Source organism: Ranitomeya imitator, chromosome 4, assembly GCF_032444005.1.
Source record: "Ranitomeya imitator isolate aRanImi1 chromosome 4, aRanImi1.pri, whole genome shotgun sequence".
NCBI lineage: Eukaryota > Metazoa > Chordata > Amphibia > Anura > Dendrobatidae > Ranitomeya > Ranitomeya imitator.
Genome location: NC_091285.1, coordinates 234,314,072 through 234,339,882, shown reverse-complemented (window position 1 = coordinate 234,339,882; position 25,811 = coordinate 234,314,072). Strand labels below are relative to the sequence as shown.

At 38.4% G+C, this 25,811-nt stretch overlaps 1 protein-coding gene across 1 annotated transcript in view; it reads left to right on the top strand.

Annotated features, from left to right (window-relative positions):
* Positions 1 to 25,811, top strand: part of PTPRQ (protein tyrosine phosphatase receptor type Q) — a 536,318-nt gene that overhangs the window by 353,452 nt on the left and 157,055 nt on the right. Inside the window, exons 27-28 of the mRNA XM_069762319.1 lie at positions 4,205 to 4,326; positions 24,849 to 25,035. Of these exons, the coding sequence (XP_069618420.1) occupies positions 4,205 to 4,326; positions 24,849 to 25,035 (309 nt within the window). The remainder of the gene's footprint in view (positions 1 to 4,204; positions 4,327 to 24,848; positions 25,036 to 25,811) is intronic.

The following is a 25,811-nucleotide window of genomic DNA, read 5'->3' as shown; positions in this document are numbered from 1 at the left end:
TTTAGGTGTATCCATATAAATGGCCCACCCTGTAGATTAATATTTGGACAATATCACTTACTACCAAAAATAATATACACTCTGAGTATAAATGTGACATTAATTTGCACTTGCAACTTCTATTATATAGATGAACATGTGGGACCCACCAGCAAATGTTTAATTATTTTGAAGCACAACTATAGAAAATATGAAGACTTGCATATTGAAATTATTTGGCTTCTGTAACAGCGTGTCCCTCCCCTGTGTCTTTGGACTGCAATGTAATCACGCTTGAGTCAACAACCAGTGGAGGGAGTCTGTCTTTGTTCTCCTCAGCATAGGACTTATCCAACACAATCTTGTAGCTTCTGGAAACTTCTTAAGTTGATGGGCCAGGGGTTAGGATCTATTGCTGAGGCGAAATCCTGGTGCCCGTGTGTGGAGGATTAAAAGCTGCCACGTGGAATGGTGTTATGTCACTCATCGGTTGGGTCCATTGAACTTATCCCATGATTATTTATGTCTTTTTCTTGACATCGGATTACCGGGTGACGCCCCCGAAACTGTTCCCCTCTTTGTGTGGACTCATTGTGGGAACTCATTGTGGACTACTTATGGACACTGCAGAATTACTTTCATTTGAGTTGTCTCAGTTCCCTGTTCCAATAAATCTTGTTAGATTTTTTATCAGCCTGGTGTCTCTTCCTGCTCTGTCGCATACCCTGTCACAGCATCTACATGGACATGCTCAATATTCCAGAGTCTGAAACGTATTTGAAAATAGCTTTCAAAACTAAACAACCTATTTTAAATATCTACATATAAAAGAATCAAATATAACATCTAAAGCTAATTAATTTTATCGAATACAATTTTTAAAATTAATACTTTTAAAATTAAAAAAATTAGACATATGGCTCCAAATAAAAAAAAAATAATAATTTTCCCAGTATTTTCAGTAATAAACCTGTACACAGTTGTCTTTGCCTTTCATCTTGTACTCCGGTCATACATTCATCTTGGCCCTTAGTCCGCACTTCCTGTTGTGCATATGCCTTCATCATCTTCTGGAAAGAGAAGAGACAATATTGAAATAACTTTACCCCTAAACCTGTTATTTTTAAAATAATATCTCACATTATAGTGATGTGGAGACTGAAATGATGAGTTAATTTTTACCTGTATTGTTTTTAAAGTTTTCATTCTGTAGACATGAATGATTGGTTCTCCAGATCCTGTGCTTAGTAAGAATACTTTTACAACTACCCCTGTATCACGACACAGATGAATTGCAAAGATGACCCTGACCTCTATAAGAATCACATTCCTGTGCAAGGATAGAAGCATGTTAATCAGGAAATGATGCTTGTTAGTTACAGTAAATGCATTATTGTGGAAACCAGGGCAAAAGTACTTATGAGCGGAAGTGATTGGATTATGATAGGAGAGATGTTTTATCCATAGTCAGTAAATTGCCATGATTTATAAACTTCTGCCAATTTTTCTGTAACAGTTTTAACACACATAAAAAGAGAGGAAATAATAAATCTGCAAATATCAGATTTAGAACAAGCTGTTTTATGAGAATATAAATAATCCAATGAGGTTGAAATGATTGCTTTTACTATTAAGATGTTGTTAAAAATACCTTCAAAAATACAGAAGAAAACTGCATGTAGAGCTACACTGCAATTTGGCTTTCCTAATTTTTGAATTTTTATCAAGCAACAATATGAGATCCCATTAAAGGTAAAAAAAAAAACCAAATTAATAAAAATACAACATTCTTTTGAAGTGCTTTAACAAATATTTTTGCTGAAAATGATCTTGATTAAAATATACTACTGTTTTGTGCATACAGTCTCTGTGGTTACAAACCATAAAAATAAACAATGAAGTCTAATTCTGCAGTCATATGCCCTTCTATATGAGAGTTAGGAAGAAGAAAGGAGTTCTTGTTTCCCTACAAACTATAATTTAAGGAAACCAGGCACAATAGAGTTAATACAGTGTGTGGAACAAGTATTGAACATGTGTTACGACTCTGTTGTCAGGTGTCCCAGGCCCAGAAGCTCTTTCCCTGTCCCTAATACTAGGGGCACCCTAGCTCGCCCTGTTCCCTGGATTCATTAAAAGAAAATACCAATCACACAAATATACTCACACATAAACAAAGTAGGAGAAGAAAGGGAATTATCACACACACAATTATCTAGCAATAGTAACAGATAAATCCACCAAACACCTTCTCCAGTAACAACCACCAACAACCTCCAGCCATGCATCATAAGCTAATTCTGATAATGAGTGCTAGCCAGGGCCCAGATTATATAGGATATGGGAGTGGCTAACGGTGCACAGCTGAGAACCTTAATGCAGTAAAACTTCCAGGAGCTCTGCACTAAGCAGATTAACCCCGGCACTGCTAAACTAAATTTACACCATTTAATATGAAGGTGAAGTGCTTCTAATCAGTGCAGGAGTAGGAGAAAGCAGACACTGCGGTCTTCTGGCTCCTCTCTGTTACAGTAAACCCATGACAACACATCACCAATTTTCTAAGTAAATATATTTTTAAAGGTGCTGTTGACCTGAAATTCTCATCAGATGTCGGTAACAACTCAAATAATCCACACAGGCAAAGAAATCAAACCATACATGTCCATAAATGTAGTTGTGTAATAATGAGAAATGACGCAGGGGAAAAAGTTTTGAACACACTGACTGAAATATATTTAATACTTTGTGCACAAGTCCCCCCAACATGTTTCACCACATGTGCGGCATCATCTGGGGATGGGACATTAGCAATGGACTTAAGTTGTAATGCTGCTTGTCCTATTTTGCTATATAGATGCTGGCACCCTGTGGTGTTATCCAATGAACATATGAAGTGACAATCACTAAAATAATTATTATCTCAGGGCAGATTAGGTACAAGAATTTTATACCAATATGCATCTAATATATAATTGCCTAGAATACTACTTCCTGCAATTTGTGCCAACTTCCGTGGCTTTGTCCGGAGCTAATGTCCGGAGCTAATGTCCGGAGCTAATGTCCGGAGCTAATGTCTGGAGATTAATTGCCTAGAATACTACTTCCTGCAATTTGTGCCAACTTCCGTGGCTTTGTCCGGAGCTAATGTCCGGAGCTAATGTCCGGAGCTAATGTCCGGAGATAAGTGACGTCAACAGTGTCCAGTGTCTGATTGGTTGCCGCCTGCTGCGAGCGACCAATCAGAAACGTGCCGTACTGTGACACACTCCGCCCGCCATTTTGGTGTGATTTTTGAATTTTTACCTCACAGCAAGTTTCTACTGCGTGGAGGCGGGCCCAGTGACGTTGCTCTTCAAGCTCCTGCCGAATTTCGTCAAAAAAATGATAATACCATTTACCAAAACTATATATATTTAGTTGTGAAGTGGTTCAGTGACATTTTCACACCAATTTTGAACTTTTGTTTGGTGTTTTCTCCATATACTGCATATTATTTTTGTTCTTTCTTACTATTATTTATTAATTGTATTATTCTTACATTTGAATAAATAAAGTATATATGGATTCTAGACTCCCGATTCTTTAGAATTGGGCTGCCATCTAGTTTTAATGTAAGCAAGCATTAATAAAAGCTAAGTTTTATGGCTTGATAGAGAGGGATTTCTCTGAGGTTCTCCCAACTTTGTTAATACCCAGTAAGTGATGCATCGCTGGAAACAGGATTTCTGCCCTTTCATTATGCTGTTCCAGAAGGGATAGAAAAACCTGGTGACAGTTTCCTCCTTTCAATCAAGAATAATTTGTTAAATTCATTTCACTATACTTGTGACAAATACTATGTTATATGATGTGTTCCCAAATATAACAACTTTCTGTTGCTAACATATTAATATTATGTAATAGAAAATCTAAGCAATATATTGTATTTGTTGTATCTAAAATATTGTATTAATCAGAACATTCTGTGCATAAATGTGGCATACAAATGAGCTTTCATGATACTTCTCATTGCAAGGCCTAATTTTAAGAGCATTTTACTTGGTAAATACAAAGAAAATATTTAAATTATTATGAAAGTTCTCACTATTCTTAAATCTGAAGGTATCTAATATTTCTGCTTGCCTTTATTCACTTTTGTATTTTCAAAAGTGTGAATATTTTGATTGATTTAGTAAAGTTATAGTTTATATAAACCAGATTTATAACTTTATATAATTTACAGCTGCGGATGGACCCCCACAAAATGTTACAGTCATTGCCACATCACCCAACAGTGTTAATATCAGCTGGTGTCAACCCTTTGTTATAACTGGACCGACCTCATACCTAATAAATATATCATCGGTAAGCAAATTCTGGTTACTCTTATCTCTTTTACCTAGATTATAGAGTTAGACTAAATTAAGCCTTCTTTTAAATGCATTCTAGACTGTCTAAACTTTAGCGGTATATGTGTAATATCATGCTAATTAAAGCTGGGGTTTCAATGTCTACAAGAATTTCCTGGGATTTAATTAACACGTTGAAAGTCTCATTTCTGACAGTTTGAGCTCAAAATATCAACTGTTATTGTGATTAACAGTTTGTAGTGAGATTCTGAGACTAATTAGTGCAGCTATTCTCATCTATGGTGAACTTATTTATTAAATCTTTTCTTTAGTAACATATCTGCTTCTTCAATGTATCATGGGTATTGTTTAAACATATGTTGGTCATATTTTAATTATAAATGATGCTTCTTTCCTAGGAATTCTTTTTTAATGATAGTCATGCAGTCTAAACAGGCAACTGATCATTCAATGAATGAGCAAAATTCTTGTTCGTTGGGTAAAAAGATCTTTTGTGGTGCCCAAAGATCTTCGATTTTGACAGTGAATCACCCAGTGTAAATAGGACTCATGGTGCTGACTGAACAATCTATTGCAGAACGCTTAGTGAGTGCCTTCAGATTGATGGGTCCTGAGAACTCAGGAGTGCACAGCTCCTGTCAGCACTCGCAAACAACTCGATTGAATAGAAAGCATGGGCTTCCACGGTCTGCTGAGCTCTGCCCTTTTCGGAGGTCTATTTTGCAATTGGTGAGGGATCCCCAACAATCTGTAGGCAAATTGAGAACCAGCTAAATATGAAAAATAAAACGTATAGTCACCAGTCTACATCAATTTTATTAGAAGACCTAGTCTCCTACATTTTAAGTAGATATACAGTATCTATGTTATTATCCCAGATCCTTGGAATTTCATGACAAGCAGAAGGAGCAATTCTAGGTGATAATTAAGAAACATTGTCTCCTATCAAAAGAAAAAAACAGGAGCATTGTAATTCGCTCTTAAAGGGGAGCCAAACATGTCTAATGCTCTGTAGTACGTATTCAGAGACACTGACATAGAAATGTAAAGCGCCATCCCAGCTTCTATTTTATTTCACCTCTGGACTGGTATCACTAATATAAGTTCCTTGCTTCTTTTAATATAATTACCAGCCTCTTCTTCTTCTGTTCTCGGCACTGCTGTAGTCCTCTTCTGCAGGTTGTGACCTGCCAGATCACTCCAGTGTTTACTGGGTGAGCCTGAGGTCCCTTCTCAATGTAAGTCTATGAGAGACAGAACAGGGCCAGAAAGAGGACCTCATAGACTTACACTGAGGGCTTGTGACTGTTAGCTCTGACTTCCGGTCAGTCAGAAGTTGTCGTCACAAGGTAGCGAAATGGGACAGAAGCGGTGCTATGAAGCGCAGAAGATGGAGGCTGGTAAGTATAATACTAGGCGCAAATAGCAAGTATCGGTACCACGCCAGCAGTGAAAGGAAAAATACCCACTGGGGTGGTATATTCTAAACCGCATTATTAAATACAGAAATATTCTAACATCCTCGTGACGTAGTGAACACCCTGTTTTAGTTCTATGGGAAAAAAATCATTTTTAACACATGGAACATATTCTTACTAATATTATTCTCATCATGTGTACATCATATAGTGGCAGTTTTTGCATATTGAAACTATTATCTAAGAATATTTTTCCTTAAAAATATATATTTGCTTTTATAAATTGGTTTGAGCTCGTATTCACTATCCATGTAACATGGATCAGCCAATAGCAGCTTCAAAAGTATTATTTTTCTTGATAAATTGCTTATTACAGATAGTTGTTGATTTAGTAGATAACTAGATTGGTTAGGCTTTGTCTACTATTACCTCTAAGTCGTTGCCTTACTATTACTATGTCTACTAAAACATCAGCGACAGACAAAAGGATAACATTAATTTATCTGGCGGAGAAGAGTATTGAGATAAGAAAAAAATTCTAATTAAATCAAAACAGTTGGAGACTAAGGAGATAAAATAGCAGACATGTGAAACATGAGAATTGGGAAATTAAAAATGATAGCCAAATACTAGAGATTATTTCATCAAGGTCTTTTTGGTCCTATGTGAAGAGCATTAAGTGGAAGTCCATTGTTTAGTATTGTGATGGTTTAGCAGTCCTGATAAAAGAAAATATTATATTCATTTCAGACAGCTGAAGTCAAAATCCATAGGTCAGTGTACTAATGAAATTAAAACAGGGGAAAGGTAGCAGTTAAAAAGTTGGATAATCTACGCTTTCATGACCGACTACACTAAGCTCACTGAGAAAGAGGACATCCCTCAGATCTCATGCCAAGCTGATGTCATTGCAATGCATTGACTTTTAAGAATTTTTTTTCCTCGACTACATTTTACTTTTACTATAAGAATACGAACGGAAAGTATGTACCTTGATATAATAATAATATTGAGTATATTTTGCAATATTTATTAGCATAAAAAACTATATAAATTCTCACACATGCTAGCCACTGCTAGAAACTAATCCGCAGCATTGCACGCTTGGCGGTTCCAAGCGCTGTGGATTAGACTGGGGTGGAAAGAGATGATTTGCATAGCTCCGCCTACTGCAAAGGATTCTGGGTAAACCTGCTATTCTTTGTATTATGCTGCTTGCAAGTACTTTCCGTTTCAGGAAAGCATCCACTATGTATTTCCTTTAAGTAGAGGGCTTTTCGGTCTCTTTCGTCCCGCTACATTTAGCCCAACTTGGGTCTCTCCCTATGGTGGCTAGCATGTGTGTATCGCTTGCTCACCGAGCCCCACTCCATACAGCCAACCAATTCCAGCCCTGTGCTGATGAGGGCCTAAAGCCCGAAACACGTGTCCACAGGTAGGAATTGGTTGGCTGTGTAAATTTAGAAACTAATCCGCAGCATTGCACGCTTGGCGGTTCCAAGCGCTGTGGATTAGACTGGGGTGGAAAGAGATGATTTGCATAGCTCCGCCTACTGCAAAGGATTCTGGGTAAACCTGCTATTCTTTGTATTATGCTGCTTGCAAGTACTTTCCGTTTCAGGAAAGCATCCACTATATAAATTCTCATTAACCCAATCTCCGTCCTTTACCAGCACTCGAGAGCCACAAAATCATAGTGTAATATTAGTTTGAGTAGAATAAACTAGTAAATCCTATTTTTCTGATTCAGCTTAAAGTGCATATTGTTATTAAAAATGCAATCTTTAGGCTGCTGCAGATGTGATAGTACAGTTCAGCCAGAACCTGTGTCTAAACCTTGTTTTATCTTTTTTTATCCCTTTACATTCCATCTCAAAATATATAATTTTGCCCTTTGTTCTTGCATCACAGCAGTGTTACAAAGACTGAAATAAATAGCAGCAAAATCCCCTTCTTCCCCCACTCTTCATACATTCTAGTTGATGCATTACTCTTTATTTATATGTTAGGAACTGAAGGCATTTCTGGATTTCTGTCTAAATCCTGCAGAAAAGAAAAAAGGACACTACAGGCTGTAGGAAAAGGTTATTTCCTTTAGGTATTCAAATTTACTTGAGCTAATCTAATTGTGTGTTATGGTAGGTAAGGGATTCCTCAGTAGTTATATAAATATGAATAGTATCTAGCGAGGTCATGTATGGTAAGTTTCAAGGTACTATAAAATATTATAGCATTTTGTGAAATATATCGTGGATACCAGAGTTTAACTTAAATAAGCACTCCCATGTATATCTTTTTTATTAAATATGTTTATATGTGCATGTAAAATACAGTGAGTGTATTAATACACTCAAGTACTGTTACTGTCACTGGCGATGTGGGAGCAGAGGAAAGGTGAGTAGAATGTTTTTGTTTTTAATTATGCATTAGGGGCAGAACGGGTACACATACACTAGGATTGGGGACCATGTAAACCAGGATGATGACATATATACCAGGAATGGGGCATAGATTGTGAGCCCTCGCGGGCAGGGTCCTCTCTCCTCCTGTACCAGTTGTGACTTGTATTGTTCAAGATTATTGTACCTGTTTTTATTATGTATACCCTTCCTCACATGTAAAGCGCCATGGAATAAATGGTGCTATAATAATAAATAATAATAATATATACCAAGATGGAGACAATGTGGACCATACATACCAGGATGGGGACAATATATACTAGCATTGGGACATATATACCAGGATGCGGACATATTCACCAGGATGATGGGCATTTATACCAGGATGGGGACATTGCTACATAATGAAGGGGGCAAATCATACAGTAAGTCTTTATAGAATTTAGAATGCTACAGGAGCACATACATCTGACCAACATGTGTGTGTGGGGGGAGCAGGTCCAAATTTTGCACTGGGGCCCATCAGACTCCAATTACATCACTGCAAAAACAAATCATACATTTTCAGCAAGGTGGTACAAGTGACAGAATATCACTTTTCTGCGGTGCCTTCTGGGCTTCCAGGACCAGCTATCTCGCCAGCAGCACCCTGCTTTTGGTGGGCTCCCACTGAGATGATAATGTATTAGATGTGACCTGCAGTCCCATGTAACGCTAGAGATAATACAGTGATTCTCTTGTTAGTACTGATAGCAGTGATGGCTCCTCTGCATATGCTGCTGTTTTGGGCTGGTGGGAGGAGTAAGGCAAAATCAGTGAGAGATGAGAGCAGACTAGATCTATCTATTGCTGATAATGACAGACTGCTACAAACCACAGATCTTCAGCTTTTTTGCAGTTTTGAACTAGATCAGCTGTAAATCACAAGTTGATCACATATGATGTGAACATCCTCACTCTACACCTCAAAAATCATAGATCTGAAACTTTGTGATGCTGCAATTGGCAATTTTCTATGTGGGCAATTTTCTGTGTGGGCAATTTTCCATGTGGGCAATTTTCCATGTGTCCATCTTTCCGTGTGGGCATTTTTCCTGTGGGCAATTTTCCTGTGGGGAAACCATTAATACTCTCACACTAAACTACATGCATACTGTATATACCCACATTTAATAAAAAGAAATATATAGATGGGAGGGCTTCGTTATCCATTCTAGCAGGATCGGTCATGGTTCAGGTCGCAAACCTTTTGTAGGTAACCATTGTTCATTAGTAATACTCTAGTTGACGTAGTAAGAGCCAAGGTAATATTCCTGAAGCCAGTACTGTATTGGATTTACTCAAGCCTTTATATTGCTTTTATTAATTTGATACTATAATTTTTTAAACTGGGATTCTTAAGATGAGTTGCATAGTCTTCTTTATTCTCAGATAATATAGCATAGCTTAGTTTGTTGTCACAGGCCCATAATTTAGTGCTAATGGATACACTTTTATTTTGTAAATTTTTGACTTGTGTGTCTCTCTTCAGAAATCTGACAATTTTCGCCAATGTCCTTTTTATCTTACTCATCAGCAAATCATTATTGTCCTAAGTCCACAACAGTGTTGATGGTCTTTTTTCCAGCAAACAATGGGAGAGTGACAATTAACCCCTTAACCCCCAGAGCTTTTTTCGGCTTTGCATTTTAGTTTGTCAGTCCCCTCATTCCCAGAGTTATAACTTTTTGTATTTTTCCATCAATATGGCCATGTGAGGGCTTATTTTTTGTGGGATGAGTTGTACTTTTGAACTACATCATTGGTTTTACCATGTCGTGTACTAGAAAATGGTAAAAAAATTACAAGAGCGGTGAAATTGCATAAAAAGTGCAATCCCACACTTGTTTTTTGTTTTTGTTTTTTTCCTAGGTTCACTAAATGCTAAAACTGACCTGCCATTATGATTCTCCAGGGCATTATGAGTTCATAGACACCAAATATGTCTACGTTCTTTCTTACCTAAGTGGTGAAAAAAATTCCAAACTTTGCTAAAAATAAAAATTGAGCAATTTTTTGATACCCGTAGCGTCTCCATTTTTCGTGACCTTAGGTTGGGTGAGGGATTATTTTTTGTGTGCCGAGCTGACATTTTTAAAGATAGCATTTTGGTTCAGATAGGTTCTTTTGATTGCCTGTTATTGCATCTTAATGCAATGTTGTGGCGACCAAAAAAAGATAATTCTGGCGTTTTGACTTTTTTCTCGCTACACTGTTTAGCGATCAGGTGAATCCTTTTTGTTATTGATACATCAGGCGATTCTGAACTAGGCAATACCAAATATGTGTATGTTTGTTTTTTTATTGTTTTATTTTGAATGGGGGAAAGGGGAATTATTTAAACTTTAAGATTTTTTTATTTTTTTCATATTTTTAAAAACTTTTTTTTATTTTTGCCATGCTTCAATAGCCTCCATATGAGGCTAGAAGCTGGCACAACTTGATCGGTTCTGCTAAATAGAGGCAATGCTCAGATCACCTCTATGTAGCTGAATTGCTGAGTTGCTATTAGCGCTGACCACAGAGTGGCGCTCACAGCAATCTGGCATCAACAACCATTGAGGTCTCAAAGAGACCTCTGGTTGTCATGCCAATGCACCGATGACCCCCGATCATGTGCCAAGGGTCATTGGATGTACTATTTTGTCTGATGGCAGAAAGGTGTTAAATTAATCTCAGAAAGAATCCGGAGTGACACCTTTTGTTCTTGCAGTTTTTATGTGAGGTTCATTTTGTTTAACAATATTAGATAATTAACAGAAATGGCAAATGATGGAAAGATAAAGTCCTGACTTTGTTTATGAATATTACAAAGTGTGTAATGAGAGCTGCTCACAAAGCACAGGTAGAATGAAGACAAAAAGATGTTTTTCAAATGAAAGTGAAAATAATGTTAACCAAATCAAACAATAATTTGTGTGCAACAGATATAGATTAAGGAGATTTGCTATAATGACAAAGTTCTCATAGTTTTCAGGAGAGGGCCAGCCACCTGATTTCCAGGTTTCTGGGGTGGTTTGTATGCTCCTGCGTGATTGACAGCATCAATAAGTGTCATTGTAGCACTGATGGCTTGATCTGTTTTCTTATGATTCTGCAACATGTGGAAGCATTGCCCCTGTAGCACGGTGATGAAGATATCTGGGATCAAGAGCTAACAGACCACTAAGAATCACGGCCTTTGCCTCGGTAATGTCTACAAGCTCAACAGAAAAGAATGTCTGAGCACAATGCATTTTCAGCCACCTGCTAAAATACAGCAGAGGCCGGATTCCAAGACAACGAGCTGTAAATGTAAATGATAAAAAATAAACTATAGCTAATAATCTTAGCTATATTAGGAAGAATGGGGGAAATAATAATAAATAACCCATTAGAAAAGTGCTTACATTTACAAGCACTATTAGATAAATTTGAAACAATTCAAGCCAGACATGTCACTTGAAGCAAGGATCATCAAGCTATGAATTGTCTACTTTGGACACATCATACCTACAGCATCACTGGAGAAGGACATCGTGGTCAAAAGGTCAAAAGAATAGAAGCAACAAGGTGAAAGACCAGTAACCTGATGACTTTATACGAGCAAGATAATGTTGGAGAAGACCATATCTAGTGGTGAAGGTGATGGTAGATCTATCTATGCTTGCACAAGATCCTACAGATCATTTGTCCATCAAGATAAAAAGAACCCGGCACTCAACTTGAGTCAAACTGGTGGTTTTTTATTTCGCAGTACGAAAAACGTTTCGGCCTGGTCTGGCCTTCGTCAGTTACGTACTGAGAGGTGTCTGGGAGAATGCTAAGGGAATGCTTCAATAAGCGTAGTAAACTCCAGGGTGATCCCTTAGCAAATGTGGTGGATACCGCGTCCTGACCCGCCTCTACCTCAGCCTGCAGCAGCGTCTGCAGCCGCATCTTTGACCGGAGGCTTACATTTGCTAAGGGATCACCCTGGAGTTTACTACGCTTATTGAAGCATTCCCTCAGCATTCTCCCAGACACCTCTCAGTACGTAACTGACGAAGGCCAGACCAGGCCGAAACGTTTTTCGTACTACGAAATAAAAAACCACCAGTTTGACTCAAGTTGAGTGCCGGGTTCTTTTTATCTATATGTATACGGCTTGGGAACCTACCCGTGCACCTTAGTAGCTGTGCCCACGTCTTTTGATTCACTTCATTTGTCCATCAAGTCGCCATAGCTTTTGGTCCACAGAGTCATGTGAGGTCTTGTTTTTTGCAGGACGAGTTGACGTTTTATTGGTAACATTTTCGGGCATATGACATTTTTTGATCGCTTTTAATTCCGATTTATGTGAGGCAGAATGACCAAAAACCAGCTATTCATGAATTTCTTTTTTTTTTTTTTTTTGGGGGGGGGAGGATGCATTTATACTGTTCTGCATTTGGTAAAATGGATAAAGCAGTTTTATTCTTCGGGTCAGTACGATTACAGCGATACCTCATTTACATCTTTTTTTATGTTTTGTTGCTTTTTATACGATAAAAACTATTTTATAGAAAAAATAAATATTTTTGCACCGCTTTATTCTGAGGACTGAGGACTGTAACTTTTTTATTTTTTGCTGATGATGCTGTATGGCGGCTCATTTTTTGCGGGACAAGATTACGTTTTCAGCGGTCCCATGGTTATTTATATCTGTCGTTTTGATCGCGTGCTATTCCACTTTTTGTTCAGCGGTATCATAATAAAGCGTTCTTTTTTGCCTCGTTTTTTTTTTTACGGTGTTCAGTGAAGGGGTTAACTAGTGGGACAGTTTTATAGGTCGGGTCATTACGGACGCGGCGATACTAAATATGTGTACTTTTATTGTTTTTTTTTATTATTTCGATGAAGAAATGTATTTATGGGCATAATATATATTTTTTTAATTTATTTAGGATTTTTTTTCTTTTTACACATCTAAAAAAATTTTTTTTAACTTTTTAACTTTGTCCCAGGGGGGACATCACTGTCTGGCGTGCCCTGCTGTGATCTGGCGTGCCCTGCTCTGGACCCGGAAGTACTCCCTCCAGGACCCAGAAGTAGCCCCATGGCCATTTTGGATCCAGGGCCTGCAGGGAGGAGATGCTCGGTACAAGCTGAGCACACCGCCTTGTACCGATCGTCTCAGGGAAGCCCGCAGGGAGCCCCCTCCCTGCGCGATGCTTCCCTGTACTGCCGGCACACTGCGATCATGTTTGATCGCGGTGTGCCAGGGGTTAATGTGTCGGGAGTGGTCCGTGACCGCTCCTGGCACATAGTGCTGGATGTCAGCCGCGATTGGCCGCGCTCCCCCCGTGAACGTGGCTGATCTCGTATGATGTACTATCCCGTCGGTGGTCATACGGGCCCACCCCACCTCGACGGGATAGTATGTCATATGTCAGAAAGGGGTTAAGGTGCTCAAAATCACATTCAAAAAGTTTATAAGTTTATTAACCCTTCAGGTGCTTCACAAGAACTAAAGCAATGTGGAAGGAATAAATTTACATTTAACTTTTTTCACAAAAAATTTACTTTAGTCCCAAACTATTTTATTTTCACAAGGGTATCAGAAGTAAATGGACCACAACATTTGTTGTGTAGTTTCTCCTCAGTACACCTATACCTAATATGTGGGGGAAATCCACTGTTTGGGCGCGTAGCAAGGCTCAGAAGGGAGGGAGCACCGTTTGACCTTTTGGCTGGAATCAATGGTGGACACCTTGTCGCATTTGGAGATGCCCTGATGTGGAACCCCCAATTCTAACTCCAACCCTAACACAGCCCTAACTCCAACACTAACCCCAACATACCCCTAACCCCAACACACCCCTAACCTGAACCACAACCCTAATCCCAACCCTAGCCTTAAACACAACCCCAACACAAAGATAAATCCCCAACACAACCCTAACCTCAACACAACTGTAACCCCAACCGTAACCCCAACATAACCCTAACTCCAACACAACCATAACCCCAACACAACTCTAACCCTAACCACAACTCCAACCCTAGCCACAACACTAACCCCAACCCATCCTTAACCCCAACCCAATCCTAACAGTAACACAACACTAACCCTAACAGAACCCTTACCCCAACCCTAAACCCAACCCCAACCCTAACCCTAGCTGCAAAGAATGGAATTTTTTTTATTTAACACCTAACTAAGGGGGTGACAAAAAAGGTGATTGGCACAGGATGTTGTACCACTATTGCCATTGATGTCCTATCCTGTAGATAGGTCATCAAATACCTATTGTCCAGACATCCTTTTTAAAATTCCATATGGAGCACACCATTACAAAAGAATTAGCACCTATCTCTCAGGTCAGGAACTTTAGGGATTTGTTTTATTATTTTACAGGAAGCCATAAATCAGGATTACAGCTTTTTCTTTACACAACCTGTTTTAATAAGTGGACCACAGGCAGTTTAGTGTGGATCACTGATGAGATGAATTCAAAATGAAGTTCAGTTGTCAGTATAAAAAAAATATGACACACTTGTACTTGTAAACCAAAGGTTGACGCTAGTGGTCTTAACATAAAGGGAATGTCTGTTTAGTGCATCAGAGGCAAGCAGGGAACAGGGCAAAGCAATGCATCTGTTAGGGATGAGCAGTCCTAACATCTTAGCAGCTGCACTTAATATACATTTTCCCCAGAGGAAAACTACTGTACAGCTACCTAATCATTAACTACTCTAAAACATGTTGAAATTATATCATAAAAATGTCCGACAGGGTAATAAGCAGTATTTCAAAGTTTTTCTGTGATTTTAGGTTAAACCTCCCTGTTTGGCAGTTGTTTGAGGCTATTACTTATTTTGTAGAAAGTATGGTTTAAAAGGGTGGTACGTTATTAAAAGCATCATTTGGTTTAGAAAATGAATTTCAAATTATTCTATGAGAAAATTCTTAAGTAATGGCTCTTATCTATGGTTCACAGCAGAAACAGGTAGAAAAAGCATGTATGGATATAATAATAGATCAGTTACCAGATTCACACCATCCAAGATGCATGCATTATTAAGTACAGTGGGCAAATTGTCTCTTCAGAGAGGAAGAGGACTAGAACTCTAGTGCCACCTATTGGAGGTAGCAATCCTAACAGTCAATGTCGACCCTTTAACAAGCCTTGTCACATGACTTAGGATAATTATGTACAGTGGGGAAATGAGTATTTGATATACTGCCAATTTTGCAAGTTTTCCCATCTACAAAGAATGGAGATGTTTGTAATTTTTATCTTAGGTACACTTAAACTGTAAGAGACAGAATCTAAACATAAAAAAAAACAGAAAATCACATTGTATTGCTATTAAATAATTAAGTTGCTTTTTATTGCATGAAATAAGCATTAGATCAGCTACCAATCAGCAGGAGTTCTAGCTCTCACACATCTGTTATTTTTTTTAAGAAGCCCTCCTTCTTGGCACTTATTACCTCTATTAATTGAACCTGTTTGAACTCATTACCTGTAGAAAAGACACCTGTACACACACTCAATCAATCACACTTCAACCTCTCCAACATGGCCAAGACCAAAGGGCAGTTTAAGGATGCCAGGGCCAAAATTATAGACATGCACAAGGCTGGGATGGCTTACAGGACCACAGGCAAGCAGCTTGTGAGAAGGCAACAACTGTTGGCATAATAATTAGAAAATGGAAAAAAGACATCAAGATGACTGTCCATCATTCTTGGTCTGGGGCTCCATGCAAGATCTTGCCTTGTGGGGTAAGGAATCAGGATGATTTTGAGAAAGGTTAGGAATAAGCCCAGAACTGCATGTGAGAGCCTGGTCAATGATCTGAAGAGAGCTGGGACCACAGTCTCAAAGATTACTGATAGTAACACAATACATTGTCATGGATTAAAATCCTTCAGAGCATGCAAGGTACCCCTGCTCATTGCCAGCACTTGTTCAGGCCCTTTTGAAGTTTGACAATCTGATCCAGAGGAGGCACGGGAGAAGGTCATGTGTCAGATGAGCCAAAATAGAAACACTTGCCATGTTTGGAGGAAGAAGGATGAGTACAACTCCAAGAACACCATCCCAACAGTGAAGCATGATGGGGGAAACATAGAACTTTGGGGGTGCTTTTCTGCAAAGGGAGCAGGACGACTGCACTGTATTGAAGGGAGGATGGATGGGGTCATGTTTCGCAAGATTTTGTCAAACAACCTTATTCCCTCAGTAAGAGCATTGAAGATGGGTCATGGGTGAGTCTTCCACATGTCAATGATCCGAAATGCACAGCCAGAGCAACTAAGGAGTGGCTCCGTAAGAAGCATTTCAGGGACCTGCAGAGGCCTAGCCAGTCTCCCGACCTGAACCCAAAAAGAAAATATTTGGAGAGAGCTGAAACTCAATGTTCTTCAGTGACAGCCCCGAAACCTGAAAGATCTGGATAAGATCTGTGTGGAGGAGTGGATCAAAATCTCTGCTGCAATGTGTGAAAACTTCATCAAGAACTACATGAAATGTCTGACCTCTGTAATTGCAAACAAAGGTTTCTGTACCAAATATTAAGTTCTGTTTTTCTGTTGAATCAAATACTGATTTCATGGAATAGAACGTAAATTAATTATGTACAAATCATACAATGCAATTTTCTGGATTTGTTTTTAAGATTCTGTCTATTACAGTTAAAATGTACCTACAATAAAAATTACAGATCTCTACATTGTTTGCAGATGGGAAAACTTGACAAATTGGCAGTGTATCAAATACTTATTTTCCCCACTGTAGATCTCTTTGACTTACTCAGACCTGGTGTACTTACTTTGAAAATCCATGTACGAATGGTTGTATAATCAATTTTGAAAGTTTTCCTGCTTAATATTAAAATAACTGCACTGTGACATGGGTTTTCAATATGCAACGTTCAACTACACGAGCTTCAGCAGGTCTAAGAGATCTAGATCTATTTAATATTGTATGCAGTTTATAATGTGAAACCTGTTGACAACCACTGTTCATTCATTGCGCAGTCATTAAATGAGAGTGGTGTAATGCTGAATTTCTCTTGTGGTCGTACTGCAAAGTAAATTGAATGCTTGTTGTCAGACCCATTGATACTTGACAACTGAAGGCTAGTGGGATCTAATACAATAATATTTTCAGACATCATATGAAAAACATGGCCTTTTTTTGTATCACAGATGTGTACTAGATCCACTCTCTAATGTATTTCTGGAAGAGCCAGAGATGTTTCTTGTGGGAAATTTAAAATTAAAAAAAAGTCTACTTGTAGAATTGGTAGAGCTGACCTCTGTAGAAATATATTCGGCAATTTTTCAGAGATTATAAAAGACAATTAACCCCTTAGCCACATAAGGTGTAATAGTATGTCTTACATTGTACCCTTATATATGGAGTAGGTTCAGGAACTGACTGCTCTATTACACAGCTCGCTTTTGCTTGTAACAGCAGCATCTGGAGCTATCTCTGATAGCTGGTGCTTAACCACTTAAATTTTGTTGTCAGTCCCTGCACCCGGCAACACAGGGGATTTTTCCTATTGATTCATTTTGATCACTGTGATGGACCCTGTCACAGTTATCAAAAGCTAATAATTAGTATGTCGTCCCCCTGTGTCATCCCCTTAGTTAGATTTCATTTTTGTATTTTATCATTTTTATTTCTTTCATTCTTTTCTATTAGGTTTGGAGTTAGGCTGGGGTTAAGGTTGGGCTTAGGGTTGGACTATGGTTAGGTTTGGGCTAGGGTTAGTGTTGGGTTAGGGTTAGCATAGGGGTTTGGGTTTTTTAACAGTTTAAAAAATGTTGACAATACAACAACTAGTGTTGAGTATAAGTGCTCGCTACTCGAGTTTGCATCAGGGTCGCTCAAGGAACAGCGATACTTGGTGCACACCTGAACACCCTGATGCAAACTCGAGTAGCGAGCACTCATGCTCAACATTAATGATGACATATTCAATATGATGGCCTAATGTTATCAAATTCTGTGTAGTACATTTGGGTTAAAAGTCCTCATTATACCCCTGGATAAAATCCTTGAGGGTGTAGTTTCCAAAATGGGGTCATTTGTGGGGGGGTTTCCACTGTTTAGGCACAGTAAGGATTCTTCAAGCGCAACATGGCATCCGCTATCGATTCCAGCCATTTTTGCGTTCAAAAAGGAAAGCGGTGCTGCTTCTCTTCCGAACCCTGCTGTTCTCCCAAACAGTAGTTTTTACCCACATATTCGGTATCTGCATACTTAGGAGAAATTGTACAACAAATTTTGGGGTCCATTTTCCCCTGCTTTTAATTGTAAAAGTAAATAATTTGAGACTAAAGAAAAAATTTTGTGAAAAAAGTAAACTATTCTTTTTTTGCTTCCTTATTCCAATAATTTCTGTGAAAACCTGAAGTTTAATATTTCTCTTGAATGTGGTTTTGAGGACTTTGAGAGGTGCAGTTTTTAGAATGGTGTCACTTTTGGGAATTTTCTGTCATATAGGTCCCTCAAAGTCATTTCAAATGGGATGTGGTCCCTAACCAAATTGGTTTATAAATGTTGTAGGAAAATTGATGTACAATAACAAATTGTATTGTGGTACCATGTTAGCCAGAAAAATCGATGTGAATATTTTTCTGCCCAATGATGACAGAAGTATTCTAGGAGTGATACCTTTATTGGCTAACCCGAAAATAATATGTTTGCAAGCTTTTAGAGCACCGTGGCTCCTTCTTCAGGCAAGATAACTTCCCATCCGTCACTCCTGCTGTCACTGTAAATAGCAGCAGGGGTAGAGTGATGGGCGTAATAGTCCCATCAGCCCCCGCCTGCTATCTCTTTTATTACTTAAATGTAAGTCTCAGCATTCTCCGCTGCTCATGACAATCACCGGCAGCGCAGGGAAGAATGAGGAGAGCTGAGTTCAGCACCTGTAACACTTCTTCCCTGGCACCGATGCGTGTCACATGGATGACATCGATGTTTGTCATGTGTATGCACGTGTGCGGGACACTTTATGGCCCGTGCTGACATTAGAAAATGGACATGTCAGCGTGTTTTGCCATGGTAACACACTGACATGTGCACAGACCAGTTCACTTGAATAGGCAAATAGCGCTCTGTTCCTCCCAAGTCTCTCCGCATGGCTAAGTAGCACTGTTATGCCAGATATGGGGTATTGCCACATTCAGCAGAAATTGTGGGACAATTTTATTGCCATTTCTACCCACTTCTTGTGTGAAAATGTAAAGTCTTTAGCTAAAACAAAATTTTGGTGGTAAAAATGTAGTTATTATGTCCTCACTGCCCAATGGTATAAAATTCTGTGACACACCCATGGTGACAATATGATCCCTGCACCACTAGATGAATTCATTGAGAGGTGTAGTTCATAAAATGGGGTCACTTATGGAGTTATGGAGGGTTCTGCTGTTTTGGCACCTCATGGGCTCTCCCAGTGGGTCATGGCACCTTCAAACCATAACAGTAAAATCTGGAGCTCTTTCCATTCTGAGCTCTGCCATGCACCCAAACAGTGGTTTATCCCCACGTATGGGGTATCAGCATACTCAGGACAAATTGTACAACAACTTTTAATGTCCAATTTCTCCTGTAACCCTTGGGAAAATAAAAAATGTGATTTTTTATTTTTACGGCTCTACGTTATAAACTTTTGTAAAGCACTTGAGGGTTCAAAGTGCTCACCACACATCTAGGTAAGTTCCTTTGTGCGTCTTGTTTCCAAAATGGTGTCACCTGTAGGGGGTTTCCACTGTTTAGGTACATCAAGGGCTCTCCAAAGCGACCCAAACGCGACATGGTGTCCGGTCTTATTTCCAGCCAATTTTATTTTGAAAGAGTAAAACGGTGCTCCTTCCCTTCCTAGTTTTGCCATGCGCCCAAAGAGTGGTTAACCCCCACATATTGGGTATAAGCATACTCAGGACAAATTGCACAATAACTTTTGGGGTCCAATTTCTCCTATTACTCTTGGTAAAATAAAATAAATTTGGTCTGAATTAAATTTTTCATGAAAAAAAGTTAAATGTTCATTTTTTTTAAACATTCCAAAAATTCATGTGAAACAAGAGGGGATTATAGGGAGAGAAATTGGAAGCACAGACTTCTGAGTGTAGTAGTTAGTTTCCAAAGGTGTATACTCAGTGTGAATCCACTCACCTTTTTGGTGTCTTGTGATACTGTGTATAGATCCAATCCATGGGTCTCTCCATTCCTCTTTCCATTCAGTTTGCTGCAGAGATCTAGGAACTGATAGGTGCACTGAACTAGTGCTTTCATAGGTGATAACACTTTGTAAACGTTTTTCCCAGCAATATGCGCTCCTGAAGGATGATGATCCATCATCATCCTTTAGGAGCGCATATTACTGGGAAAAATATTTACAAAAATTCATGTGAAGCACCTGAAGGGTTAATAAACATCTTGAAAGTGGTTTTGAGCACCTTTAGGGGTGCAGTTTTTAGAATGGTGTCACTTTTGGGTATTTTATATCATATAGACCCATCAAAATGACTTCAAATGTGATGAGGTCCCTAAAAAGAATGGTGCTGTAAAAATGAGAAATCACTGTTTAACATTTAACCCTTATAACTTCCTAAAAAAAAAAAAAGGTTGGTTCCAAAATTGTGCTGATGTAAAGTGGACATGTGGGAAATGTTATTTATTAACTATTTTGTGTGACTTAATTCTCTGTTTTAAGGGCATAAAAATTTGAAAATTGCAAAATTTTCCAAATTTTCCCCAAATTTCCTTTTTACACAAATAAACGCAAGTTATATCGAATAAATTTTAACACTGACGTGAGGTACAATTTGTCACAAGAATGAATGTGTCGCATGGATTTATGTCTTTTTACATCAATTAAGGAATTTGCACTTCAGACCTGTGGGGTCATCATTACAGAACCAGACCCCAATCAGAGGATAACAAAACATTCACTCCTAATCTAGGAACTTTCCAATATTTATGGACACAACTGTTTATCACTTATCACTCTCCCATAATGACAGCTCTTTGCTGTGTTGTGTATAAATATGTGTTTCATCATAATTTGCTTTAGTCTGTGCCTGATGAAGAGACCTAAGTAGTCTCGAAAGCTTGCAATTTGTTACCATCTTTTCAGTTAGCCATTAAAAGGTATCAACCACTGTGGACTCTCAATTCTAAATATTTTTCGCTCCCCAAAAGAAATTCTTCAAATTCTCCACTCCCAAATTCAAATGCCCTCCCCTTCTGAGCCCCAGTGTCCCTAAACCACATATAGCGCCCACATGTTTCTGTAGTGATGAGAGCCGCCTAATTTATAGGTGGATGTCTCCAGAAGCATGAGCTGGGAATAATGTACTCGTGACTGCAACATACTGGTCACTACAGCCTATTGGTCACTACAACGGCAGTTTGCAATTTTCACTCCGCAACATTCACTGCTGCCTGTTTCTGGAAACACCCATAGAGTCAAAATCGTCACTGCATCTGTATATAAATTGTCAAAGGGTTATAATTTCCAAAATGGGGTCACTTGAGGGGGATTCTGCTTTTCTAGCACTTAGGGGTTCTTTAAATGGAATACGTAAACTAGTCTAGGAAAATTTGCACTCCAGGAGGCAAGTAGCGCTCCTTCCCTCCCTAGTCACTCCGTATGGCAAAGTAGTACTGTTCATCTACATATGGGGTATTTCTACATTCAGCATAACTTGTGGGACCACTTTTGGTGCCATTTTTATTCATTTCCCAATGTGAAAATGTAAAACTTGGGGCTAACACACAATCTTGGTGTCAAAAATGTAAATTATTTTTTCTTAACTGCCCAATGGTATAAAAGTCTGTGACACACCTGTGATGTCAATATAATCACTGCACCCCTAGATGAATTCATTGAGAGGTTTAATTGGTACAAAGGGGTAACTTATGGGGGGTTCTGCTGATCTAGCTCCTCAGGGGTCTGCCAATGTAACATGGCATCCTCAAACAAGTGCAGCAAAATCTGCACTGTAATATGGCGCTACGTCCCTTCTGAGCTTTGCACTGTGCCTCAAGAGTAGTTTTCTGCCACATATGGGGTATCAGTGAACTCAGGACAAATTGCACAACAACCTTTGGGGCCCTTATGAAAATACAAACATGACATCCCCTATTTATTCCAGCAAATTTTGCATTCCAAAAGTCAAATGATGCTCCTTCCTTCCAAGACCTACCATGCGCCCAAACAGTTGTTTTCCTCCACACATTGGGTATCGCTACTCAGGAGAAATTACACACCAAATTGCATGCGCAATTTCTCCTATTACCTTTATGAAAATATTGAGCTAAAATAGACTTATCTGGTAAAAATTAGATTTTTTTATTTTCATCGCTCTACGTTATAAACTTCTGTGAAGCACCTGTGGCTCCATACACATCTTAATAAGTTCCCTAAGGGTTCTAGTTTCCAAAATGGTGTCACTTGTGGGGGGTTTCCAATGTTTAGACACATCAGGGGCTCTCCAAACGCGACATGGCATCCACTAATTATCCCAGCAAATTTTACATTCAAAAAGTGAAATGGCGCGCCTTCCCTTCCGATAACTGTCGTGTGCCCAAACGGAAGATTTCCCCCACAAATTAGGTATTAGCATGCTAAGGAGAAATTGCACAACAATACAATACAATTGTATGGTCCATATTCTCCTGTTATCCTTGTGAAAAGAATAAAAATTAGGTCCAAAGGAAAATTTTTGAGAAAGAAAAGTAAATGTTTATTTTTTTTCTTCCACGTTCCAAAAATTCCTGTGAAGCACCTGAAGGGTTAATAAACTTCTTGAATGTGGTTTTGAGCACCATGATGGGTGCAGTTTTTAGAATGGTGTTACTTTATTATTATTATTATTTATTATTATAGCGCCATTTATTCCATGGCGCTTTCCATGTGAGGAGGGGTATACATAATAAAAACAGGTACAATAATCTTGAACAATACAAGTCACAACTGGTACAGGAGGAGAGAGGACCCTGCCCGCGAGGGCTCACAATCTACACTTTGGGATATTTTCTGTCATATAGGCCCCTCAATCTGAGGTGGTACTTTAAAAAAATGGTTTTGCTAAATTTTGTTGCAAAAAGTAGAAATCGCTGGTCAATTTTTAACCCTTATAAGTTCCTATCAAAAAAATTATCTTTCAAAAATTTTGCTGATGTAAAGTAGACATGTGTGAAAATGTTATTTATTAACTATTTTTTTTTTGCGATATGACTCTCTGATTTAAGGGCATAAAAAATAAAACTTTGAAAATTGCAAAATTTCCATTTTTTTCACAAATAAATTCAAGTCATATCAAAGAAATTTTATGACTATCATATACAGTAGTACAACATGTCACGAGAAAACAATCTCACGATGAGTGGTATCGATTGAAGCATTCCAGAGCTGTGACCTCATAAAGTGACAGTGGTCAGAATTGTAAAAATTGCCCTGGCCAGGAAGGTAAAAACAAGGTTCGGGGTTAAAGTTTAAAATTGTGCAATTTTCAAATAAACATTTTTTTAATATTTTCATGAATACATGCATATCATATCAATCAAAATTCACCGCTAACATGTACAATATGTCAGGAAAAAACTATCGCTGAAGCTTTCCAGAGTTATTACCTCATAAAATGACCCTAGTCAGATTTAAAAAATTTGGCTTGGTCATTAAGGTCAAAATTATCTCCATCACACAGGTGTTAAAACCACTTTAAAATGGTATAAATAAAATAATCAGCTGTCTACAAAATAAAAAAACAAGTCCTCACACAACGTAATCGATAGAAAAGTAAAGAAGTTTTGGGTCTCAGTAAATGGCGACACAAACCAATTATTTCACAAATTTCCAATGTTCTTTTCACCCGACAAATAAAAACAATAAAAGTTTAGTATTACTTTCAAGCAAAAAAAAGCACAATATCCACACAAAAAAACTGTGGTTTAACTGCATTTTTTTTCCACTATTTCACCAAATATTTTTCCCTGTTTTCAGTACATTGTTTGGTAACCCAAATGATGTTACAAAAACAAAGCCTCATATGGCTATGTCTATGGAAATATACAATAGTTATGGCTCTTGGAAGAAGGGAAGGGGAAAACAAAAGCACAGAAGTGTAAATTGGCCACAGGAGGATGAAGTTATATAAAATGTTTTTTTTTCCAAATATGCATGATCCAATACAATCTTGCCGCAATGAAGATGAGTTCTTATTTCCTGTTCTTACCCCGTAGAGTCATTTTACATTTTGAAAGATGTTGTGTGGTCTAATTGCAACTTTGAAACTGAATCACGCATCTGCAATGTTTTCACAACGATGCAAGAACTTCATTTTATTTTTCATCCTATGTTTGTATGAACTTGCATCAAAATTTATACCAATTAGAGAAGCAGAACTGTAACAATGCATTGTATTCTACATTCATGTGTTTGTGTAAAACAACAACTATGTATCCGGCTCACCAAGACGTTTTAATCAAGTCCACCAAGTGTCAAGAATATGTAGCAATGGATAAAGAGCAATATGTATAGAGCCCCAACATTTAATATTTCATACAATAAAGGTTTTATTAGGTATCTAAAATGGTTAATCACACTAGGCACAAAACTAATGCAATTCAGGCTTAATAGTCTTTAGTGTACATCTTGGGAATTTATCTTGTGTTTCTTTTTAGGTCAAAAATGCGGACTATTCAAAGGAGTTTATAAGGTGGAGTAATGAAAGTAGGAATATTGAAATCATGGATTTGAAGCCATTCACTAGCTATTCCATAATAGTCACCGCTTTCACTGGAGATCTAGATTCAGCGGTTACAGAAGGGAAGCCAAGCAATCCAGTGACTACTACCACTCTAGAGGCAGGTATGTGTATTTTATGTGGCAGGTTTTGTGACAAAAAAAATCCTGCTATTACTTTTTGCATGAAAAGTATATTTTTCAGAAACTTCTGCTCTATGTACATGATTGTGTTTAGCTTAGCTTCACAAGCATCCTGAATAATACATTTTTTAATCATTTGCAAAGAGCAGTACACCCTATGGAAATGTATATACTAGGCCTCTATATTTTTAGTGACGCTTTGCAAAGTCAAGCCTAAAGGTTAGAGATGATTGAATGCGCTCTGTGGTACTCAGTTATCACTCGAGTATCACGGTGCTCAGATGTGCTTGTTGCTCGGCGAGTAATGGGAGGTGCTCGATGTAAAACTCAAATCCCCACCCCGCATCTTTGGTGCCTATTAGGCAGCCAATAAGCATCTGTGAATTGCCTGTGAGACACTGTAATGCCATAGCCATCTTGGTTGTCACATTACTATGATTGGCTAACCGTGTGACATGCACAGTTCTGTGACACTTTGTATTGGAGGGAGAGAGTGCTTGTCAAGACCTATGTGCACAATGTAAAGAAGCAGAGGCCTGTAGTGTTGATAATGGTGCTGAAGCTGAACCATCATACCAACAGCCCTTCCATGGGCCCATCATTTGAAGCATATACAATCAGCACAGGGTGGGAGAGAGAGAGTCACAGGAGCAGGAATAGTGACCGGATCCAGTATGTACACAGGGATTATGCCTGTGCAGTCGGTTGGCAAACATATAACTGCAGTTTTTTTGGGTGCGGGAAACATTGAATGAACA